The sequence below is a fragment of the Echeneis naucrates genome, chromosome 8 (genome assembly GCF_900963305.1).
Source record: "Echeneis naucrates chromosome 8, fEcheNa1.1, whole genome shotgun sequence".
In the NCBI taxonomy this organism is placed as follows: domain Eukaryota; kingdom Metazoa; phylum Chordata; class Actinopteri; order Carangiformes; family Echeneidae; genus Echeneis; species Echeneis naucrates.
The window spans coordinates 18128195-18151342 of NC_042518.1; the positions used below are offsets into that span (position 1 = coordinate 18128195).

The 23148-nt window shown below is 41.7% G+C and overlaps 2 protein-coding genes across 12 annotated transcripts in view; both read right to left on the reverse strand.

The window, feature by feature from the left end:
* Positions 1–10574: 10574 nt before the first annotated feature.
* hoxb2a (homeobox B2a) lies at positions 10575–14859 on the reverse strand. The gene is made up of 2 exons (XM_029507860.1): positions 13593–14859; positions 10575–12042 (listed from the first exon to the last, which is right to left on the reverse strand). Exons 1-2 carry the CDS (start codon positions 14074–14076, stop codon positions 11219–11221), a joined length of 1308 nt encoding a protein of 435 aa, XP_029363720.1. The 5' UTR covers positions 14077–14859; the 3' UTR covers positions 10575–11218.
* Positions 14860–14997: 138 nt separating this feature from the next.
* The window catches only part of hoxb3a (homeobox B3a), a 52672-nt gene continuing 44521 nt past the window's right edge, over positions 14998–23148 (reverse strand). For 10 of the 11 annotated variants that reach the window (XM_029507858.1, XM_029507849.1, XM_029507853.1 and 7 more), the window contains one exon: positions 18722–22210. In XM_029507858.1, coding sequence (XP_029363718.1) covers positions 21339–22210 — 872 coding nt within the window. In that variant the 3' untranslated portion in view covers positions 18722–21338. Of the gene's footprint in view, positions 17291–17890; positions 18055–18721; positions 22211–23148 lie in introns of those variants that run through there. The other variant, XR_003841003.1, reaches the window with a different exon arrangement.

Sequence of the window (23148 nt, forward strand, 5' to 3'; positions counted from 1 at the left end):
TTTCACACATTGACCTTTGACCCTCCTGCAGGGTCATCTCTCTTGTCTGAGGTCGGGAGTGGAATCTGAGGACCAGCTAAGAACATAACCATCCCACACTATTTGACTGTCAGGTCCATCCAGGATGTATGACAGTCTTGGTTTAAGGGCAACTAAGAATTATTCTGAGTGTTGTTAGACTGTTTAAATTTGCGAACACTTTTTAAACATTGTCTCATAGATATACCAACGAGTGGGCAAATGCATTCCCTTTCCCTTTGCACTCACTGTTTGTCTCCTCTAACAGTCCAGACAGGTCAAATGACAGCAGAACCAGGAACCTACGCCCCAGTATTCCTGGAAAAGAATGCATGAGTATTAGTGTGTGAGTGTGATATTAGGGGCTTTCTGAAAATCATGAAAGATGATATAGGAAGAGTGAAAGCAAGATATTGAAAGCGTGGAAAAATTAGTGGAGTTGTGTATCCAGGCAGCTGAGATTGTTGCCTGCACTGTGAAACCAGATCCTCTGATCGAGACACATTACAGCGTTTATAATTTTTTATTAATAAAATTTCCAAAAATAGACATCTGATTTTCCTTCATGCAGTTTTAACTCCAGAAGATTACATTTAAATTCATATAATTTGATGATGAAACCAGTTTGTGGGCTAACATTTGACCTATTTTTGTTCAAGCTGCAAATTGACTTGTTCTTCTTCTTCCTTCTCTGTTTTGGGCTTCTTTACAGCTTCACTAATGTAATTTTTTCACACTAATTTTTCACCTCACCTTTCGTGATTTTTGATCTGATATTTATCAACATTCATTTCATTTTGAGGGGTTTCCTTTGGTTCAATCAGTTATGGTGACGAGACCACAGTAATGTCTTGGCAATATGATAACCTTTATGTTGTCATCAAAATAATAGTGATGTTACTAAAAATAGCTATTTTTTTCCCCTTTTTTAATATAAAATATAGATGAGTACTATGCTGTGAATGAAACAAGCTTGGCAGTGCTTCTTGATGGGCTTGTCTCTAGAAATTACATTCACATGCCACTAATTTATTGCAGCAAATGCATTTGGCAAGACATATGATTTTGACTTGTGAATATGATCGATTAAGATCAATTAGTATTCACAGACCAGGGGCAGAGGAAGAGAGGCACTTATTATTGTACTTATTAGTTTATTAAGTGGACATAAAAGCCAAGGTGATGAGTCAGACTGTTTTATCCCACCCTGAGTTTTACATTCATTTCAACACAAGCGATTCTCTTCATGACAGCATCTAGTGGCCATTTGAAGAACTGGGACTTAAGACTTAAATGTCTTAAGTCCCACTGGAATCTTCATGCAGCTGTTCCAAAACATCAGGTCAAATGTTCAAACAGAGGTCAAAGGTTTGAGGTCACGGCAGCTGTGTGATATTCCTATGAGCACAGAATGATAATGAGAGAGCAGTGGAGAGCAGAGGGGTGAAATCAGAGCTGGAGGAGCTGCTCTCCTGCTATCAGCCATCTCTGATAAGATGCTGTCAGCTCTGCCATTGTTATCTACACAACACATTTACACCCAGGCTATGGCAGAGGAGAAAGGCCACAAAGTACAGGAAGTGCCTCCAGTCAAGCAAGAGTGCTTCATATGTGCGCATCAACTTCTGGGTAACAGCTCAAGCACTTCAGTGTGATAATGGAAAATGTTTAGTTACAAACATTGTAAAAACTGGGGTTAATATTAAGTATTTCCCTAATGAGGATCCAGTTTGTGTTCATCATTGTCTCAGCATCCAAAGCCTGATGCAATATAGCATAACCCTCCCAGCCGTCGTGATCAAGAACTATTCAACATGCATAAACGGGCTGTAGTGCTGCCGTGGCTTCAACAACTATAAGTACTGCAGACTGTTTTGACCACATGCACTGTCCTGTTGCCAGAAATACTGTCTGGTAGATAAAATGTGGATTAGTCAACCACAATAAATAATCTCCCAACCACTGCACTATTTAGTCTGTTGGAGGAAAGTCTTTTTTTTTTTGGCCAACAGCAAAAGTATCTCACACATTCACATGGAAGCAATAATTTTCAGCTTTAATCTATAAATTAGAAGCCCTTTTTAAAGCTTTACTTTACAAATGTCCCTTTAAAATGACAAGGACCCATTTATTTCCCCTGTAAAGAAACCTGGGCCCCGAGCAGGCTTTAACTGGCTGGCTTTACAAATTTCTAAACAGGTTAGTCAGCCAATCAAAGGACGTGATCTGAGCCTCACTTCTGATTTAGAAAACAGTTTGCTTAGGATGCTAATAATGTTTACATTTCTGAAATTACAGATGAAGTTTTGAGGACACCGGCACACCTTTTGGAGAAATGCATGGCAGCTATCTGCTCTCTCTAGACTGTGCTAAAGTCATATGAGCTCCCACATCTGCTATCTAATTTTTTACTTGCCTCTTAATAATTGAACTGTCTCTAACAGTAGTTAAGTTAGAAACTTTGGCTGCGGGACAGAGGCCTGAGCTGACCACCAGTCTAATTATTGACTGTTAATTGGTGCAGTTGGATTAACTGACAGTTGTCTGCGTTGGTCCCTTGGTGAACATGAGTGAATACTGTCGAATGGTTCTTTATTGACTGAAAGACTGCAGGACTGCATCAGCATACACAGTGAGCTATGTTGGGTGTGTATCTTCCAGTCAGGTGTGAGTTGTCAGCTTATACCTGACAACTCAATATTCAGGGGCGTGTGTGTGTTACTGTTGGGAGCTCTATTTGGCCTTCTCTCCGACACCTCCCAAAGCTTTGCATTGATGGGCGCCTCAGAGGCTGAAACATTGATCATCTGCCTTTGACTCACCCAGAGAACAGATGATAGCTTACTGGATGCCAATAAACTCACCATGTACACATACTGAATAAGAGACAGAGAGAAGTGATGGTGAAGAGGGAAAGGGATAACGAATGGTCTGATGTAACGTGGTGAGAGTTTCTTAGATTCAGTGTTGAGTGGGAAGATCAAAGCCAAACTTTCTGACTTGGTTCATATTCTGGAGGTGATCTGGGAACTCCAGCTTGCAGTTACGCACCGCAAGGCCACCTCCAGGCCCTGGTTTACTCTCTCAGTTTGACTATTCGTCTGTGGATGGAAACGAGAAAGAGGCTAACCATTGAACCAAGTGCCTGGCAGAATGCTCTCCAGGTGAACTGTGGGCCCTTGTCCGAGACAATGTCCACTGGTATGCCACTGAGACGGAAAACATTTTGTAGCATAAGATTTGCTGTTTCATGGGCTGAAGGCAGTTCAGGAAGAGCCGCAAAATGCATTGCTTTAGAGAACCGGTCAACAATTGTGAGAATAACAGTCTTACTTTGCAATGTTGGCAGGCCAGTGATGAATTTGAGGGCAATATGGCAGCAGGGGCTGCTTGGAACTGGGAATGGGTGCAGTAGACCAGTGGGTGGGAGGTGGGAGGTTTTCCTAAGGGCACACACTGTACAGGCTGAGACAAATGCATCAATGTATCTCCATGGTGGGCCACCAGAAATGTCAATTCAGGAGGAGTGGGGTACGATTCATTCCAGGATGGCAGGCAATATGGGATGTGCACGCCCATTGGAAAACCTAAGAACGTACTGAGTCATGGACAAATAAGCAGTTTGGTGGGCCATTCCCTGGGTCAAGTTGTGTTTGTTGGGCCTCTTTTATGATGATTTCAATCTCCCAGGAAACTGCTGCCACCATAAAGGTTGCATAGAGGATGATGTCAGGGCTGGGGGGAGGATCATCAGAGATATGCTGACGGGAGAGTATCCATCTTAGTGTTCGTGAGTTCACGCGCTTAGCTGTTTGAATATCAAGTTCTTGTCCTCTGTCCATACCACAAATGGGTGTTCTGCTCCCTTCAGCCAGTGTTTCCATGCCTCTAATGTGAGTTTTACAGCGATTAATTCCCTATTTCCAGCATCATAGTTGTTTCCAGCTGGGAAAAGGTAATGAGAAAAATGAGCACAGTGGGGTAATTTTCGATCGCTTGGAAAGGACAGCTCCTACGCCTGTGTCTGAGGCTTTAATGTGGTCCAGGAAGACAGAATAGAGGATGAAGTTAGTCTGTTAAGAGGGGCTACTACCGTACTGTAGTTTCTAATGAAGTGGTAGTGTAAATCGGCAAATTCCAGGAATTGCTGGAGCAAGTGCTGGTTACCCTCACCTGTCCCCTGTCAATGATGTATCACAGGAAACTGATGGTATTGGTGTGGAACTCACATTTCGCCGCCTTCACAAAGAGCTTATTCTCCAAAAGGCTTTTCGTTAACCTGACAAACATGAGAAATGTGTTCACACATATTTTCAGATGAATACAGTGGTTTAGAAAATCTCTGAGTGCATTGTTTACCAGAGCTTGAAATACTGCTGGTGCATTATTAATATAGATATTTTAATGTTATTTAATTTTTATTTTAAGAAATATCCAGCACTAACAGGGGATAAAGATGAATGACGAATTCGAGCCACTAAGGATTCTTGTATATTGTTCTCAGGTTGTGAAGTCTGCTCGCGGGAAGAGGAGCTCCAGGTAGGAGATCAATCCCACAGTCATATGGGCAATGGGGTGGAAGGGAAAGAGCCAAATCTTGCTGCTGAAAACTTAACCAAATTGTGATATTCTGTGAGGCCTGAGGACAAATTTGGAGGTTCAGAACTAGGGGGAGTCATGGGGACCACTGCTGGGGACAAGGGAGACTGTAGGCAGGATGAATGGCAAAAGGAGCTCCAACTGATTATTCTTCCAGTGGCCCAATTAATATAGGGATTATGTTGCATCAACCAGGGGAGACCAAGCAGCAAAAGAGTCGTTGGGGCAGATCGAAACATAAACATAATCTACATGTCTCGTAAGGGAGGGTGGAAATGGGCGAAAGGTGACAGATCGACCAACCTTCTCTCCTCCCGCAGGTGATTGTTAAGCCTTATAGATAAAGAGCAAGAGAATCAAGGTTAGATGGTTCATCAGTACAAGAACGTTCATACTTGACTTGATCATTAAGTCAGTTTAAAAAATTCCTTGCAGAGCCACATCATTCCACTTGGAATCTGTTGCCAGTGTCCGAAATTCCACTGAGCAATCTGTCAGGCTCCTAGACCCCTGGCAGAGGTACAACAGACTCTTACCAGCATTTCTACTGTGATCAGGGTGGTCAAAAACTCTTCATTCTCTCCACAATTGCATCATAGGTGAGAGAGGAAAAAGACTGATTAGAATTTAGCACCTCTGCCAAGCCAAAGCGCTTCCTCTTAAAAGGCCCATAATATACCTTAGATTGAGCGGAAGAAAAAGCCAGCGATGCTGATTGAACACCAGAGAACATTGTAGAATGAACCCTGTTGCACTTCTCCAGTGCCCAGGCAAAAAGGTTCTGGATTTGGAACGCAGGATTCTCCGTATGGTGGAGACACTAAAGGTGGAGTTGATTAAAAGATGCAAGGAATTTGGAGCAGGAGAAGGTAGAGCTAGAGTCCAGAGCATGCAGATTAGGTTGATGGATGTCTAAGGAGAGCGAGGCTGGCTGACTGGTGGGGGGGTTAGGTAAAAGAATACGATCAGCAGAAGTAGGAACAGGATATAACTTGTCAGACTGGGCCGGCTGTAGCGTTAGTACCACATTGGCAGCGTCCAGTGGGATGAGCTGGGCTTTATACTGCAGGGCTTGATGAGCTGATGGTGAGTAAGTTCATGCATCAGTTGTGCAGGTAGATGGCATGAGAACTGGCAGGAGGAGCAGGCCCACTCAGTCACACACACACACACACACACACACAACGGGAACCATCAGGAAAGACAAGGAAAGGGTACACAGAAACACTGGAAATGAGGGAGGGGCATGAGAATAATAATTAGAAATGTGTTAGAAGGTGGTTGATTCATGCCAAATCCATAATGTGATTTCACCATAATCTGTGTGACAAAGATAAAAGATCTGATTACGCCTGGTCTCTCACTTACACATAAGTGCATTCCATAAGGTTTCTAATCTCAGCAGGATCATTATGGTCTGCAAGGCAATGACTGTCTCACAAGCATTCAAGTACACAGTAATTTGACTCATTTAATAATATTAATCAGATCTACAGACTAATCAACAGCAGAATCAGAGGAAGCGAAACTCCTGAAATACACATAGAATTCCATACCAATGCAAAATTTTCTTTGATGGTAAAAATGAAAACACTTTGAATTAAAAAACAAACAAACAAGTAAACAAACAAACTGGAAAGAGGAAAAGAAGTCAAAGTGGTAATTTTTGAGGAGGTTTCAAGGGAAAGTCTCCAGACCTGAGAGCATTGCTGTAAAACTCAAAGACCACAAGTGTGGTATGTTGAATGGAAGCAAATGATTTAATTTACGTTAGAACTGCGCCCCCCCCCACCCAAAAAAATAAAAAATAAAAACAAGAACTATTGGGACATGAGTTTTCAACAAGCAAATAAGAGCAACCTGTTTGTTTTTTGCAGATGATATGGTTCTGTTGGTTTTCCCAGTCAGCTAGGATTTGAGTTTGTACCTTCCAGTCTGAGGCCTTGGCTCTCTGCTGTTGAACAAGGGGTCAGTTAGGGTCAGTTTTTCTTTATGGATTCCAAACTTTAAATCCTTACATTCTTCCACCTGTCTATATATGTTTCACTTTTCAACTATATTCATAAATTTTGGTACTGACCAAAAGAATGAGTTTCCAAATTCAAGTTTCAATTTGTCAAAATGATTTCCCTCTGCAGGACAGGAGACTGGAAAATGAGTGATTATTCTGGACATATGACTTGGTCCTGCTGCCAATGTGAATCAACTCTGCATGAGGTAGATTATATATTATATTGCATAATGCTGAGTAAATGTTGGTTGGTTCAAACACACACACACACACACACATTTATATATATATATATATATATATATATATATATATATATATATACATATATATATATATATATATATGGGGTGTATATGGGTAATAAAGCCTTTTTATTGGAGAGCTCATAGACCATTTGTAATATTTTCTGTTCCATCTGTGGTGGATTGATGTAACTTTTTTTTTCCTTAACCCCAAACAGGTTCTCTAAGTGCCTTAAAATAAGTATAAACACACTTAGTACTCACAGAAAGAGCAGCTGGTTTGTATATGTTACTGGCTCTGATATATAAAGTTTTATCCTATAATTTTTTTATTAGAATGTTTGTGACTTCCCAAATGCTTCAACAGAAGCAATTATATTTCCTACTAGGCATGTTTGCTGCTGACATTGGGGTGTATATTAATGTAATAACAGGTTTTCTATACATGGTTTGATAAAATTATTTTGCATAGAAAAATAACTTACAACTCCTGTTGTTTCGAGCAATGATCATTAACGTTGCAACTACTGATAAGTATCAGTGGAAAAATTCATAATCTATCAATATGCAAAAAATGCTCACTCTTTCGTTAACACTTCTCAGTGTACGTCACCCGGTGGGTTTGCGTTTCCATATTTGACCCATTTATATTGTATCGTTGAGCTCAGTCAACATCAAGGAACCAATAAGGTCCAAAGATCTGTTTAAGGCTTATTGCAAAAACAAAGACTACAAAGGATGTGAGAAACATATGTGATGATGTTGTAATATATTTTGTAGTAGTGTCATTATTAAGTTCCTACCACACTTACCCATTCAGTCTTATACTTACCATGAGGAGACACATACTGTTCTTTTAATGTTGCATCACTTTGATTTGAAGGTTGGACCATGTGTCAACTCTAGATATCTGCATGTGATGTGAAAGTAGCAGGACTGACTGTCTGTCTGTGTACGTGTGTGTGGGTGGATGTGTGTGAGGGTAAAGTTTCAATGATGCCAGGGATGATACAAATCTGCTGCTGCTAAGTGGGTGATCTATCACATCTGAGTTATGCAATATCACATACACACAAACACACTAACATAACAGTGATGGTGACGATGATGCAGGAGATAAAGGAGGAGTTCGTGTATCAGAGCATGGCAGCTAGGCTGACAGGCGGTGACAGCCAGAAGAGAGAGATTATTGGAGAACACACACACGCACACTCCCTCACACACATATTCAGGCACTCAGGAGGTTAGATGTCTCCCAGCATAGAAACGTATTCTGCTGTAATCTCTTTGCATACACGATACTCTCAGTCTGATGGTTACAGAGTGAGTTACAGTGAATTTACAGTTTATCTCCTTGTATTTAATACACACTGTATATGCGCTTATTATCTTGTTACTATGGCTGTTTAGTTTCATATCTGCTTTTCTGTGTGACATGTTTTACAAGCCCTCATCCACTCAATATTGCCTACTGGAAATTCTACTGGAAATTCTAGGAAAACAAAAAACTGCATGAAGATTCAGGACTAAAAAGTCTGAAAAAGTAGGCGAGATGTGACTGACATCTTAATAAGCCTGTTTTTATTTTTCTTGCTTTTCACCAAAAGCACAGCATGCCTGATGGCCAAAACCAGCCCATTTACAAATGACGTTTGTAAATGGGCTCCAATAGCAAACTGGCTGCAATGTGTTGTGCATGGATTTACATAAAATGTACTGTTGGTTGTACTGTTGGATTCAAACTCACCAGAATAGACAAGTGGAGTTCTCCATGTTTCACTGCTGGGGCTACTACTGTTCCTATCCTCATGATGCCACCAGTTCCCCTTATTTCGATACAATACCAATTTGAATTCTCATTCAGATGGTGCATAGTCTTTTGACCTTGGTATCCAGCCATCTGAGCCCCTACGTACCTGAGCATCTCACTATGGGTATATAGTTTTTGTTTTTGCTTGTTTGCTTGTTTGTTTTTTTTTTCAATTTTCATTTAAGTCCATAATCTAAGATTAACTGTTTCAGGAACCTGCAAACTAGTATACATGCTATTGTCACTTTACATTAACTCCACTTCCTAGGAAATTACATTTTAGTTAGAAAATGTTACGGATACATTTTCAAGCACAGCTGAACAGGAGCCAAAGTACACTTCTTATTTATTAGTAGTAGTCCCACTGATTAATTGGTATTTATAGCCATTTATGACTTGTCTTATGTGAATGTACACCTACTTATCTCTTGTATACATCTTGATAAGTATGTCACTATTTCAACGCAATTTCTTGTTTTGGGGTAAAAAAAAACAAAAAAACGAGACTCACAGATGCCAATCAAAGACATTGTTTATCAAAGTACTCATATCTAACAGTTTACCTCAGTGTTTTATCACTAAATTACTTTTGTGGCTTTACTCTGTGTGCTGATTTTATTGCATACATATGTGAATGTGTTACCATTAGTGAGAGAAATTTACAGGGATCCCATGTTATTTGCTGATCTGTATAATGATTAAATGAGGCAGAGCTGGAAAAGAGCAGAACATCTCTGTTCAAAGAAGGGGATTACTTTGCTCCAGTGGGAGTTAAGTTTCATAAAATTGTGTTTTCGGCTTATTAAAGCCAAAGTGTACATCATAATGAATTTTTAATTTATCTCAACTTTCTAGTTTAAAGAAATTGAGTTGGTGTAAATGTGTTCTAGTATTCTCAATTTATTCCAATAATAATTGATGGAGCAGCTTTCATTTAACATTAAGCAATTATTACATTCATTATGTGATATTATTATTATTATTATTATTATTATTATTACTACAGGAGTCAATCAATAAGGCTTAACACTGCTTTGAATGTGCAGTCTTTTTGACTTCTTCTTTCCCTCCCTCCCGCGCACACACACACACACACACACACACACACACACACACACACACACACTATGACTGTCAGAGTGAGCCAGTCATCCTGTAATGGCTGCCACTGCTCATTGTTCACATCCTGCTTTGTCTTCAGCGCCATTTTAACTCTGTAGGAGGGGGTGAGGCTGGTTAGCATCACATCCACACACACTAAAGGCACCCAGCGCACATTCACCATACTCGCTCTAGATATGGCACAGAATTAGTAAAGCAAAGCTACAGTAAACTCCAACAGTCACATGCTCACAGGAGCTGCCTTGTGTCATACTGTGGTAACAGCTCTGGATCTCATGAGCCCAGTAGGACTGCATTGTGCTATGCTAACCAATAGCCCCTGCTTTGAGGCAGAGGGCTAGCCATGCTAGGCTTAAGTGTGACAGAAAAAACAGACCCTGCTGTGCGCCCAGGCTGTTTTTCCTCTTTTTATCAGTTCATTCTTTCTGAATGTCTGGGTTATCTCTGTGTAAACAGACATAAGTTGTGCCATACAGGGCCATAGCAGGTTATATCAGGCTGCATGTTTATCCTGTGTAGTGTGGGAAAACTAGATGGGGCCACTAATTTCACACTGAAATTTGCACTAAACCCAAAATTTTAGCGAAAATAAAAAAGGTACTTTTAAAAGGGGGTAAAAAAATATATATATATTATACATAGATATGTGTGTGTGTGTGTGTGTGTGTGTGTGTGGTTACAAAAATTAATAGCATTGTTCATTAGACTATTATGATATTCTACAATCCATTAAATCTGAAAATAACAGAAAATTAACGACTCATAAACGTTTGCATATTTTATTATTATCATAATTCCACTATGAAAATATATATACAATAAATAATTTGGATTTTTACTATTAAAGAATTTCAATAAATAAACTACCGTCTAAAACTTGGGTCATCAGCAGGGCTTCCCTCTCCTTCTGTCTCGTTTAGAGAGGGAGTGAACTCAGGTTATATTTTTCTAAAAGCAGTCCAGCTTTCTGCCCCTAGACTCCGTGAACAGTTCCTGAGAAGTTAAGGATCCAATGAAGCTGAACCAGGATGGACTAGAGGAAATAAATCCACACGTACTGAGAAGGGTTAATCGTTTTAACCTTAATGATCAGAGACAAGAAAGGCAATAAATTACCTGTAATTTGGACAAGAGGGAGAAAATATTCCACAACGTTTCAAACGAAAAAAAAAAATCCTTCGACGTTTAAAACAATCATAAAAAACCCACGAAATTTACTTAATATCTCTTTAACTACATTATATCCGCCAAATTAAACCAACAAGAAGACAAAAAAGTATTTTCAAAACGAACATCATTTTCACTCAGAAATTTTTCAGGAATGTTGCCGAGAAGCTTTAATTCTTTTGAAAGAACAGAGTCCATCCCGTCGATTGTTGCTCCATACTGGCCTGTCCGTCTTCAGCGCGGCCCTCAGAAGTTCAGGTGCTGCAGGTCTATGGTGCACAGTGTGCTTGTGAACAGGTCGAAGTCCTCCTCGGAGAAATCCACCGGGCTGTCCAGGGAGCTCTGCAGGCTGGGTGATAGGCAGGCGTCCCCGGCAAAGAAGGCCAGGTCGGGGAGCGCTGTTAATGAGGCGGCGGTAGGAGTGTGGACCAAGGAGCCAGCAGAGGTGATGGAGAGGTCCTGCTGCTCGGACACTACTACCGCCGCGGGCCCGGCCTCGGTCAGCTCCACCAGGCCAGGGTTGTCTGGGGAGTTCGTCACTATATACGGCGGCGGGGAATGGTGAGTCGCAGCGCGATCAGGGTAGCCAGATTCCCCGGGAAGCGGTGGGCGGCTCAAACGGCCTACCTCCTCCGGCGTAGGCAGTGCATTGTCTCCTCTGTCATTAGCGTAGGCGGTGGCAGCTGCGGCCGATGATGAATCGTCGCTCTCGGCCTTAAGTGTAGCGTTCCCAGTGCCTGATGCCTCCAACGGCTGGCTGGAGTACGGGGAAGAGGCGTCGGCGCCTTCGAGCGGCTCAAACCCGCCCGGGTCGCTAGATTCGTGGCTCCCGACTCCACCGTCCCTGTGGTGCGTTGTCTGTCGCTTGTGTTTCATCCGCCGGTTCTGGAACCAGACTTTAACCTGACGCTCGGTCAGATCTAAAAGGGCAGCGATCTCCACCCTCCTGGGCCGGCACAAGTACTTGTTGAAGTGGAACTCTTTCTCCAGCTCCAGCAGCTGCGTGTTGGTGTAAGCGGTGCGCAGCCGGCGGGACCCAGCTCCACCTCCATCCAGACCCTGACTCGGGTCTATAGGGATAAATAGACAAATATAGGAAGCAGACAAAGTTAGATAAATAAATACATTTTAATAAAAATAATAAATGTGTGGCGGATTTACTATACAAATTCAAGACAAATTCTAAATAAAATTCAAATAAAAACAATTTTATTTGTATCTTATTTTATTTTTAGATTTCGTTGAAATTTCAAATTGTAATCTGCTTCTTCAAAATCATTTATAACCTTAGCAATTTAATGACGTGAAAGCCCTCTAGCCAAGAAATAAACAGCTGCAGCACTAAGCACAAATCCCCTCGGCCCTTTTCCGCTATAAACCAATAGTCTAATAAATAATAAAACACTCATAAAAATACCCTCTTCGGTTACAGGGGTAGCCCAACGTATGACTGTAATTTTATTATAATTGTTGTTGTTGTTGTTGTTGTTATTATTATTATTATTATTGGTAACTTTTGTTTACGATAATACTAAGAATGAGCAGATGCTCGTAATGTCCAATTTTTGCCTCCTGTCTGATGCGCAGCGGGCACTGTGAAAGGCCGCGGCTGATTATTGAAATGCGGGACAAAAATAAATACATCATGGGAAAGGGAGGAAATGTGTGGGGAAATGTGGGAATATCGATGTGAAGTTGTGTCGGAAACACGAATAAAACCATCAGTGACTGTATGAATGAGGCAGGAAATTGGACAAGAAGGGAAGAAAACAGGAGGATGATTTATAAATACATTTGAGTCGCATTTTGAGTGTAAAAAAGAAGAAAAAAATACAGCTTGATACGAATGTTGTAAAATCCACAAATCACATAAAACTTTGAAAATCAGATAATGTGTTGTGTGCGCTGTGTGGCTGAAGCTTCTAGCTTCCCCCCAACCCCCATCTCCACATAGTATCTGTCCGTTCACTTTGCATCGCCATCTTTCCCAGCTCAATCCAATATGGCCACCATCTCAGTTGTGCTATGAATATAAAATATGAAGGCGATGCTGCTGCTGCTGCTGGTCTGAAATCGCACATCCAGTAAACAGATTCCCGCTCCAGCAGCACTCATGTGGGTTGGATGAGGAAAACACACCTCCTGCGTCTTTCCGCACAGAGAATCATTGTGTGTGGACAAGACGCATTTAGGAGGTTTCAGCTCCAGATGCAAAGAGATAACAGGGTGCTGGAGTGGAGGGTTTGCACTCAGTTTAAAGTTGGTGCACACATGCACAGATCCTTTGGGTGACAGCGATGATGTGTGAGGAGTTAATGGTGCACATTTAAATGCATGATGGGAGAGTGTGCAAAGCACTGCAGCATAATGCAGGGGTGTAGATAAGACTTCCCTGTTGACACAGCATCACCGCGCTGCACGGTATACTCGCATGCACGCTCACGAGCGCGCGCACACACACATAGAATGAGGGAGAAAAAGGCAAAGTCATCTCAGCTACCCCGGTGCATGGAATGAATTAAGGGTTGTTTTTGAGGTGGATTTAGATGTAAACAGAAAATTAAAAGCAATCTGTACAGCCTAGCACTGCCATCAGACATACACATCCCAGCATACCGACCTGTGGGCGACTCGATGCCCGCCGAAGCGTACCCGGAGGCGGTAGGAGACGGGGAGGACGAGGAGGGGGGGATGATGGATCCGCTACCGCTGGAGCTGCCCCCGGGCTTGGGGCACTTCTTGGATGACTTCTTCTCCTTCATCCAGGGGAACTCGTGGGCCAACGGACCGGCCGGGGTCGCAGTGACCGAGGCAGGGGCCTGGCCAGGCGGTCCGGGCAGCTGGGTGCCTCGGTGGTGGGTCTGGAGGCCATTAGTGGCGGAGGTTCTCCGGTTCTGCTGGCTCCTAGCAGCCGGTCTCGGCTGGCTGGTTGTGCAGGGGCTGAGGCTGGGGATGGTGTGCTCGAAGGGAGGCGGAATGACTGTCGACTCCTTGATTGATGAAGTTTGAAATGACTCCAGGGCGGCGGGGAAGGACGTCAGGCACTCTGCTAGGGATGGCTGGCTGTTTATAAAACCGATCTCCCTTTCAAATTCAAAATTCATAGCTCCCTCAAACCGGTTTCACCCTCGAACGGCGAGACCCCGAACAATCCCTTCCCCCCCAGATAAAAAAAATACACAAACAACACAAAACAAAACACATATGCACAAACACCCCCCCACACACACACACGCACACATACACGCACACACACAGGCACACACACAACGTGGCCTCTTAAAAAATTAAACCGAAATAATAATAATAAAAAAAACGCACGGTCATACAGGCTCCCGACCGCTATATCGTAAATGCGGTCCCTATAATAATTGTGTATATTGGTGATATTACTAGCGTATGGGGACCTGGGGAAGCTAAACTGAAGAACTATGGGACGAAATTGCAGCCAATTCCTGGTCATGTGAGCCAAAACAGCCAATGGGGGCCGGGGCCTGGCGGCAGCGACTGCTGTGAGAGGCAGCCTTATTATTTTTCCACCAAATGGTGTGGCAAAAAGAGGCGATATCAAACGATAGCTTCTATTGTTTTTCTTAACGGGGGGTATATTCTGAGTAGGGAAAAAACGTGAAGGCGGCCGGTCGCCATGTGCGCCCTGTGGGTGGCGGGTCGGCGCATCCCGGCCTGTGAACAATAGAGCAGCTCGGTACAGTTTCCCTGCATCCTCCGGGTGATGTAATGACGGTTAACATGAGGTGAATGGAGCTCTGTTTGCAATATGGCTACTTCAGAAAAAAATGTTTACAGCACTCAGATCATTAAACTTATAAAGTGTGACAGAGGCTGAAAATCCACTACTCACACACATAAAAGTTGTGGTGGATTTTAGACTGATCAGCCGCTCAGAGGGAGATGTTTACTCAGCGGTAGCGGAGATGAAGCAGATTGGCTTCAAACAGAGCAGACAGTCAGAAAGTTAGATTTTACTGTGGGGAGACGAGACGACAGCCAAAGATAGGGAGCCCGGGGCTGTGTAAGTCTGTTTTTTTTTTTTTTTTTTTTACATTTCTACTTTTCTACAGTTGTGTGTGTGTGTGTGTGTGTGTGTGTGTGTGTGTGTCTTCTATATAAAGAGAGAAAGCTAAATACTGTCTAAATATAATTTAAACCTAAAATAGTTTCAGCACAAAGAGAGCTACCCCCTTCCTTCCCAGAGGACTGTGGGAGTTAAATGTGTGAGAGTTCACAGCGAGGTCGCTCCGTGTATACCGAAGCTTGCAGTGAAATAAAACCGCAGCTGAGGTGACGTGAAGGTGAGAGCGAGCTGTGCGTGACGAGCCGCCGTGGCCCTCAAACTTGACACGACGCACATGTAGATTTTTATAAAGATCGGGACCTCGGGAATTTAGATGGGGATATTTTTGGGGAGGGCCCCTAGTGTGAAAAAAAGAAAAAAGAAGTGCGGTGATCAATCTTGCTTTCCCTGCACAGAGGCTGACAGCAGTCCCACATAACAAGGAGAGCCCCCCCACCCCCACCCCTCGCGTTCTTTAGTTTCAGTGTTTGGTGTTTGACTCGGTATCTTATTTTCTCACAACTTTTAAGACACGCGCGCGCGGAAACGGCAAACGTGAAATATACATGTTATATATTTAAAAAACTAAAAAAGAAAAAATGTGAAGTGTCTGTGTTGTTCCGACATCTTTTCCAGGCCATATGGTTTCGGACAAAAGTCCAGAGGCTGAGTAGAACTTGTGTGGGAGTGAAGGCCATTAAGCGTAACAGAAAGCTCAGGCAGTGAGTAGGCCGAGGCGGTCTAAGCACCCACAGACACACAAAGCTGCTGACTGAGACATCGCATCACATGACGCCACTTTGGTTGTTTGTTTTAACAAAATCAACCATTTCATTATTTCTATTTCTTTTTTATTTTACTCTATTTTGTTTTGATTTATTTTACTTTCTTTTATTGATTTATTGGTTGATTGATAGACTTCTGTAAAATTATGACCAGTTGATGTGGAGTTCTGGCTTTTGGTTGAGACGAGGAGTTGATTTTGTCGTCGTCGCAAAGGAAACGGATTACTTCCTGAACACATGGATTTTGGATGACTTATCTGCTTTTATTCATTTAACTTTCTCATAAATTTGTTATAATTTTATTTTTATTTTGTTTAGTATCAATACTTTTTTGTGTTAGTTGCAGGGAATCAATTCTCTTTCTCGTTTTAGAAACATAATTCAAACTTAATTTAAACTAAATTTACTAATAATTGATATTTGACGGTTTGATTGGTCTACGTTCTGTTTCCAGGAAAAACAAACTAAAAAACTTGAGAACAATAATCAAGGGAAGACGCCATTCATCTTAGTCTACTAAGTAAAGACGATGGATTATATTATGGACCTATTTATTATTATTGTTATTATTATTATTATCCATATAAGTCCAAATTGTAGCTAAAAGAAGACTCCGGCTCACATGTGACCTCTATCAGATTCCTCCGCCTGAAGACAACACCTCAAGCTGTCTTATCGTATTATACTACAATTATGATTTGGTCTTAGTATCAATTTGTAAACGCACGTGTTCGTGTATGTGTGCTTGTGTGTGTGTGTGGGTGCGTGTTTGGACGCTAGCGTGTGTGAGCCTTTTCTCCAGTCAGAGCTGGACTGTTTTCAGCTGCCTGCATTGCTGAAGCTGAGCTGAGGTCTTCGTCTGTTTTTATGAGGCAATAAATTAGATCCAATCTCTGCTTATTGGTGTTTTTATTGTCTGTTAGTCCAACGGAGATCTAAAGGGAAGTGCGGCCATTATTTATGGGAGGCTGATTTATGTTCGATGTTTTAAACTGCTTTTAGGCCTTTGAGCGCATGAGCGCACGAACAAACCACGTGACGTGAAACACCAGGGCTCCTCAGGCAGAAACATAAGGACAGCAATCACGGCAGCAGTTACTTATGTTCATTTTGGGTCAGAGGTAAATCATCTCCTGTCCTCTACTGTAACAGGTCTCCATTCACTATTTCATTAAAAACATAAATACAGTGATAAATTACAATAATAATAAATAAAACATACCGGAAGGTTTTTATCCTTATTCTCAGGGCAGCTAACTACGTGAAGTTTCTCACAGCTCTCAAACAATCTGAGGCCCTGACAAATTCTCATGCTGAGCAATAGATTTTTCTCATGTGAAAGATTAAGTCCAAAAGTCAGATCAGGTTTCAGTGTGTTGCTCAAGGACACTTAAGCAGCATGGGTGGCATGTTTGTTGGGGCCACCTCGCTGTTGTTTTTGCTGCAAAGAACTGGTACCTGAAAAAAAATGATAAAATTGTACTCATATCATTCCTAATTGTGAAAAAGAAAGAAAGTGATGTGGTTACAGTTGTTTCAGCTTTGGGTATTACGTTTGAGCTAATTAATACTTGGATTTCTAACCATACACTTTAGTGAGGGAAAGCGAGTGACACAACCCATCAGCTCACTAGCATAAAAGGCTGTGACGGGTACATTTGCCAAGTAGACAACTTTGGCAATTAACTTATTATCTGCACTGTGCAAAGCCAGGAGGACACACTAGTTTGAAGTTTGGCTACCGGCTAAAGATGTTTCTTTTTAATGACTGTCATGTTACACGCAGCCCTGGGCGTAACATTTAACAAATGTGAATGTTTTGTGACACTGATGCTTTCAGCTGGAGGTATTAGCTACATGGCATCAGTTTCAGTCCTGAGATCTGCTCCTTAAAAAAAAAGCATGTCCTCACCCAAACCTGACATTCATGAAAAGGACTTTGTGGCCACAAAAACTGTTTGATCTGACTTTGAGGCACAACATTAAACAACTACTGAAACTTTTTAAGTTTTGTCATTGTTATACAGTCAACATTAACATTAACAGCGGTTAACTTACCAGTTAGCCAAGAGGTTCAGCCATGGTTGACTTTACAGTGCACAATGTTACAAAAAGTCCTCTGAGCAGCATTACTCCTTCAGGGCAGCCTAGCTGCAGTGGGTTGGTATGGGAAAGTGATGAGATGGTCCAACTAGGCTGGAGCGAGCTGGTTAAGATGCTAACTTCAGTAGAGGAAAATAATGGATAAAAGTAGAATCAAAACAAGAAGGAGACAAATATTGGTGAGTAAAAGAAAGACGTTTGATGCTGAACTTGTAACATGCATCTAGAAATCTAACTGGTGCTAAAATGCTAATGTTGGCTATGTAATAGCAAATCTTACAACTAGCTCCTTTAATGGATTTAGGTCAGCTAATTGATTTGGTGAAGTTTTGTTTTAATCTAAACCCTTTTGTAATGTCAAGGTTATGCAGCTTATTTAGAGGATTAGTAGGTGTGCCACTATTTGAGAGATAAAACAGTTAGATTCGGGAAAAGATACTTGGGTTGAAACAAGTGCTTTCTTAACCCAAGATGATCTTTTCTGTAATGGTTTCAACAACAGCAATGAACAGTCATAGATAATAGAAACAAAAAACATTATTGTGTGTTGTTGACCCATCCATTCAGCCCAACCTACTCCTGATGCGAACTTGTCATTCCACGCACTACATCTCAGCCATTTTCGCTTTGCTCCTATCATCACTATGATCACTAGATTTCACCTAGTAACAAAATATGGGTCATTATAACCTGTGGCACAATGACCTATGGATTTGTCTGTTGTTTAATGATTGGAAAAGTGATTAATCAAACAAGTCAAGTCCTTCACAAAACTGACGATAGCTCTGAATAACATAACCTTTTATTAAGAATTGTTTGACAGACAACTCTCTCAACAATCAAAGAAAAGGGAGCTACAAATAACAAAGAAAGAAGTTTTTCTTTTCCAAAAGACTCGTTCTTTTTTCCAGCTAATAGTTTGTCTAACTTCTGACTATGCCAGGTTGGGTCACCAATCCCCATCCTGGCTGTTTTCCTTGTACAAGCCAAGGCATTTATGTACAAGGGTCATTATAGGAACATAAAAACTACTTATTTTCTCCTAAAATACAAGAACTAAAAAATTTAACTTCAGTACAATGGACAAGAAGAAACACAACGTTTTTTTTTTCTTTCATAGCAGGTAAATACTAAAAAAGTACAGTATTTTTTCTTGATATAAATACATGAAGGATAAATAATAATACAAAACAGAAAGTCTTTTTAAACTGGCTATAACAAATAAATATTTAGATATGAATGTTCACTTGAACACACTGATGAAAGACGCTTTGATTGGAGGGCCTTCCATCTTCAAAATAAGATTTTATTATTAGTAATTTTTTTTTTCCTTTAACCATCAAAATGTAAACTCTAAGTGCAACAATGATGCCCAGATGTGAAAAGCATTTGTATGAATCTGCATTTTAAAAACCACTGGTTAACTTCCAGAGTGTCAGTGAGCACAACCTGCTTTCACTTTTCAATTCAGGGATGAAACTCTGTGAGGATTTTAGTGTTTGTCATTCCAAACTGTTCTCACCAACTCTTTGGACATTCCAGTTGTTTTGAAAATGTGTGATGCACACCAGCTCAGATTTCTGGGACATGCATTTTTGTTCAAATATATACCCTGTATCCACGTTAAAAGTCAAGATATGTGAGAACAAAACAAAATATAAAATGGGGACTTTAACGCATTAGTGTAGCGCGAATGTAAGTGAACCCTTCCAAAGAGAGAGCAAAATAGAGGGAGAGAAAGAGAGAGAGAAGAGAGGAGGGCAATGACTTACCCAAACTTAAATAAATAGTGTTCTCCACTCTTATTAGTTACCCTGTGTCAGTGATGTGCTAAAATATGAACATTAAAGATTTCTCTTCCATGTTTGTTTGAAGATGTCAGCAGCTGGCATATCCCAGCTGCGGATGTATGTCAATGAAAGGAAGCTAGCTTAGCATTGCTGTGTGTATATGAAGGTGTGATTAAGCTAACATAGCTTAACACATGTGTGTGTCTATGTGAGCTAGTTTAGCCTCTGAGCTTGTAGCTTCATAAACCCTGTTAGAGTGATGGGAGTGGTGGTGAGTGCATGTGCATGAGTGATGGATGTGTGTGTGAGGGGGTAGGGGGCAGGGGGCAGGGGGCAGAGGCTGCTCCAGCGGCAGACAGGAGTAAGTGGGTTGCTTGTGATACAGTCTGAGTAGACGGAAAAAAGGTACAACAGGAGACAAAAAGAGACAGTGTGGGGAAGACCATCCAAGGGTTTTTATGGGCTTTGTGAAACAGGAAAAGACGAGTGCTGCCAGCTCTAGCTATATATTTCTGTTCTTCCTCTCCAGCTGATTGAGAGCCTGAGCCTTCCACATAGCTCAGCCTGGCTGACAAAAGCATGTGTTGCCTGGAGGGGAGAGAGCTCAGGATCATAAATCTAACCACCTCGTTAACTGCCCATTAAAATCTCAACTATTTCATTTACCATGCGGGAGAGCTGTCTGTGTACGTGTTTGTCTTAGGGGGTGAATTTATTATCAAAGTACAATTTTAAACCACATACCAGCTCTAACAGACCAATTATAGGCTTCTTTACTACACACAAGCTGAACACCTGCTGCAATTTGATCCATCCATGCAAAAAATAGTTGGGAAAAGTCCAGAAATATGTAAAAACATCTATGCAGTGAGGTCTGCTCACTAGTATATAATTATACTGCAAATTAATTTGCTTCGTAACTTATAGGCTTGATATTGTATACACATGTTAGGACTCCATGTACTCTCTTATTATCAATCCTGTCTAGGTTCTATATCAGTACTGTGAAAGTAACAAAGTGCTCAGTCCACAGAGAAGTACACACAGAAACTGGAACTTTGTGGTGTCCACCATCCAACCTTGCAGGATTTTTGAAGTGGTCTGAAATTAATCATTACTTGCTCAAAGGTTTTTAAGCCAGATTGTTTAAAAAGCGATGATATGCAAAGTTTCCTAATTTCCTGTGTGAGAATGTTATGTTCAAGAAGTGGAAAGAAGTCAGTGCGTTTGGTCCATGGCTTAAAAATTCTTCAAACATTCTTCAAACACTGCTAATTTAACCAATTCTTCACTGCAGGGTGTATGCTTTGTGTCTGTTAGTTTTTTTTTCTTTTTAATTTTTTTTTATCTTTTTATATTTGAAGAATGGTTAATATTTTGGCTGAAATGCTGCTATTGCGGGGCTGGCTAAAAAATAACACTGATTTGTGACTGTAGGCCACAGGCCAAACCATAGGATGGCTCCTGTCTGTCTTGTTTTGTCTTTCCTGCTGTCCCTTTGCAGCAGTAACAATAGAGTCCCCACATCTTAGTTAGTCTGTTAGTGAGTCACGTCATGTTACTTGTTTTGTGGTATTCACTATTTTCTACATTTTCATTTTGTTCCAAACCTGCTACAGGTGGGTGAGCTTGGGTGCTTCCTGGATTCTGCCCTGAGTCGAGGTGTGGTGCGCTGACAGCTCAGTATACGTCGGGTGTGTGGGCGGGTCACAGGTACCTGGAGGTCCCCCTCCGCCCACATGGTGCTGGTTGGCGGCCGACATCGGCCCTGCGCCATTGTAGTCAATTGTTTGGTGATGGGGTGGCGTGGGACCAAGGTGGTTTAGCCCATAAATGGACGGCCCCGAACCAGGCATCGGTTCCACATAGCTGCCACCTCCTACGTAGACTGGACTGGCCTGCATATTGCTGGGAGTCCCATAGCCAGTGTTGTTGGCCTGTACAAGGCTGTGGTGGGGATGGGGGTCACCATAGTCCGGATCTGGGGCTCCATACTTCTGCTGAGAAGGGCAGCCCTTCATTGGGACATTAGAATAGGCAGTGGACATGGAGTAAGAAACTCCCTGGTGGGGCTTACCAAAAGAGGGTGGAGATGGGGCATCATAGCCTGCACCTCCTCCCCCACCTCCCCCTCCCATGGAGTGTATTGAGTTGAGGAAGCTGGCAGAAGACTGTATGGGCAAGGGTGGGGAGCCAGTTGGAGAGGGCCCTCCAGAGCTAGAACTCAGGCCCTTGGACTTTTGGTCCTTCTTGTACTTCATGCGCCGGTTCTGGAACCAAATCTTGATCTGGCGTTCAGATAGGTTGAGCAGGTTGGCCATCTCTACACGCCGTGGTCGACACAGGTACCGGTTAAAGTGGAACTCCTTTTCCAACTCCACCAGCTGGGCGCTGGTGTATGCTGTGCGAGCCCGCTTCGATGATGCTGACGACCCACTGGTAGGACTCTTCTCGCCACTGCTCCCACTCTCAGCTCCTCCTGATGCTGAGGACAGAAAACATACAGTAGACACACAGCAAGTGAGAAACATATAAGGAGCATGAAATAATGTAGAATACACACAGAAAAACAAACAATAAAAGAAACACGAGGAAACATTAAAACCCAGAAATTGAAAAGGGTGAAATCAACCAAAAGAGGAAAATACATGAAAAAAGATTACGTAAAAAAACAACAGTCAGAAAGGAAGGGACAGTTCAACATAATCAAGCTTCTTGCTGGAGGAAATAGAAATCATTCAGGTTCTTAATAAAGCAGAGGGGGGTACAGACAGGCCGCCTGAATTATCTCATGATATTAGCTGTCAACACTTCATAACAGTGGCAGTTATTAAGAGACCAAGGCCCTGTTGCTGGCCAAAGGCAGTTAAATTAGATCTTGGCTGTAAAGACATACCCCCAACAGCAACAGCACCTGTAACACAGGGACTATGAGCGTGACATACACTTAATGTATACTCTCCTCAGTCAGCTCACCAGCAAAAGTTAAACTTCTCAACATGTTTCTGTCATAAATACTGACTTTTAACACATACTTGCCCAGAGAAGGAAGATGTGTGTCTTGGATGATGCTCATATGATTATTTTTTTTACTTGATTTGATTTGACTTGATCTGATTCAAATATTGTTTGTGGCATGTGAATTTCCTGACACCTTTGGAGACTTTCTACATTGGCTCACTGTGAGACACTCCCTCTGAGTGTGAGTGATGTGAGATGTGAGAAATGTTATTCTTATTGTTATTTATTTGAAAATGATAATGATACTTTAATTTCAATAGGAAGATAATCATCTAATGAAAAACCCATAAGGTATTCTCCTGTTCACACGCTGCTGTGATGAGTGTTAATTATCTGGTGCTAATATTAACAAAAAATACAAGCCACAACAAACCAGGATAAATAATAGAAAGATCTTCAAAA

Excerpts from the sequence above, each read along its gene's own strand:
- hoxb2a (XM_029507860.1), bottom strand. The coding sequence starts at position 14,076 with ATGAATTTTGAATTTGAAAGGGAGATCGGTTTTATAAACAGCCAGCCA. Across the intron at positions 12,043-13,592 it reads GGGCATCGAGTCGCCCACAG|ACCCGAGTCAGGGTCTGGAT; the intron begins GTCGGTATGCTG and ends TTATCCCTATAG.